The 2,068-nt window shown below is 42.9% G+C and overlaps 1 protein-coding gene across 1 annotated transcript; it reads left to right on the plus strand.

Moving 5' to 3' along the window:
* Positions 1–831: 831 nt before the first annotated feature.
* On the plus strand, positions 832–1,570 carry si:rp71-1d10.5 (transmembrane protein 216; the record flags this gene model as incomplete). Its single annotated transcript, XM_035669439.1, is given in 3 exon segments — positions 832–924; positions 1,184–1,385; positions 1,476–1,570. Coding segments are annotated over 3 exon segments (311 nt in total), but the record flags the coding sequence as incomplete, so codon positions are not given.
* Between the last annotated feature and the right edge of the window lie 498 nt (positions 1,571–2,068).

Genomic DNA, 2,068 nt, shown 5'->3' on the forward strand with positions numbered 1-2,068 from the left:
ACCAAGTTTCATTTTAATCACACGTGCCGATGCGGAGATATAAACTTGTTCATTTTAAAGAGCGCCACCTAGTGGTGATGGCCTGAAATTGTGCACGATGCCTAAGGAAGACATGGGGAACTATGGACCAAAGCTTGGTGTCAATCGGACATACCACTGTGGAGAAATGCTCCACTTCCTTTTTTGACGAAAAATGTACAGGAAGTCTTAATTTTATAGCGTTTTATATTTCTTTTGAAAATTTTAAAAATGTTCAAATTACTTTTTGTACCAGGGCCTTCCCCAGATGCCATGGGGGTGGAAAAATTCCGTGATGAATCAGACAAAGCGCAATAGGATTACACGAATTAAAGTGAGTATGACGAACATTTTGCCCTTTAGCAAAAAAAATCCTAGGCGGAAGTGGGCGTGGCCTATATGGGGAGTTTCAGCTCCATTCACCGAACCGCGTTGGCATTAAGTTTCTTGAATGGCGGGACAAAAAATTGAAGAAGGTTGATTGATAGTACCGAAAAAAGTCAAAATACTTTTCTCAACAGTAGCGCCACCTAGTGGCAGACCTGAAAGCGACACATAGAATATCCCATTTTCACCAGGCCTGACCACTTTACCAAATAAAACTGAGTTTTCGTATTCAACATGTTCAGGGGGGCAAAAACGCAGTCGAAGGCGCTAAAAATAATAATAATAATAGGTAAGAAGAAGAAACGAAGCAAAAACAATAGGGACCTCCAGCAATAACACTCTAATCAATAATAATAATTTACACTGATTAATAATAATAATAATGATCACATTAAACATTTTCTTCTGTTTTGTTTCTGCGTGCAGGGATTTTACTGCCGTACCCGTCAGATAATCTGGTTCTGGACGTGGTCCTGCTGCTGCTCTTCCTCGCTCTGGAGACTCTCCGGATCTTTTACGGTGAGAAAACACATAATGTTGAGTTTCCCTCGGGATAAATGAAGTATCCGTCTGTCTCTACACATTGTGACCGATAGAAAGACGTTAACACATCCTGTTCGGTTCTCTGCTGCCACCATGTGGACGACAGCTGCAGGTTCTTCTTTCTATCAGAGATTATTTCTGCCAGCGTGAGGACGGATTCATTCCTGTTCTTCCTGTGGACGTTTGTTCTGGAGGCAGAGTGGCGAACAGTCATGTGACGTGTGTGTTTGTTCAGGTTGGAAGGGGAACCTGTGTGAGCGCTCTCTGGCGTCGTGTGCGTCGCTCTTCATCCTGCTGCCCTGCGCCGCGCTGGCTGTTTACTACCTGCTGCTGCAGACCTTCGTCCTGCGGCTGGAGTTCATCCTCAGCGCCGTCCTGCTCTTCTTCTACAGCCTCGAGTTCCTGCTCGGACTCCTCTCCATATCCTCCTTCTCCAGGTGACCCCCCCCCCTCCTGGTTCTCCGTTCAGTTAAAGCCTGTATTTATTCTTCTACATGTGGAAATGTTCACTTTGTTTTTCACTGCAGGTCCAAAGTTTACTGAAGCAGAAACATCCGACTTCACCTGAAACAGAACGCAGCTTGTACATACATTTTATATTTTCATATTAAAGTGAGTCTGTTTGACACCGACTGTTTTCTTCTCTTGGTTTTAAACAATCACATGATGAAGGGGTACTTCTGTTTCCAGTAGGGGGCGCTGTGACTGCCTGAATATTAGCAGGTAGATTAAATCAGAGAACGTTCACTCCAGTTACAACTTCCTTTTTCAGGGCGATTCTTCGATTTTCAAAACCTCAGGATTATGATAACTTTCATCATGAAACTTTAAAAAGATCCTCAAATAAACAACAAGGCACCGTGCATTAAAGTAAACCCTCTCCCCTCAGTTCAGGCATTCATTTAATCCATCGTTACAAACCACTGTGATTTAATAATGAATCATTTGAGTCGGTATCGTCCCTCCTGCTCTTCCATCAAACTTTAGCTGCGTTGTCGAGGATCAGGTATTAAATCTAACTTAGTGAACCTGCAGCAGTGTGATGTTCCCGTCCGTCTCTTTCAGAATAAGACAGAATAATAAAATGAGGATGAATTATAAATATCTCACTTCAGTACGA

This window comes from Morone saxatilis, unplaced genomic scaffold, assembly GCF_004916995.1.
Source record: "Morone saxatilis isolate NCDOM2014 unplaced genomic scaffold, NCSU_SB_2.0 Contig22, whole genome shotgun sequence".
NCBI classification, from domain to species: domain Eukaryota; kingdom Metazoa; phylum Chordata; class Actinopteri; family Moronidae; genus Morone; species Morone saxatilis.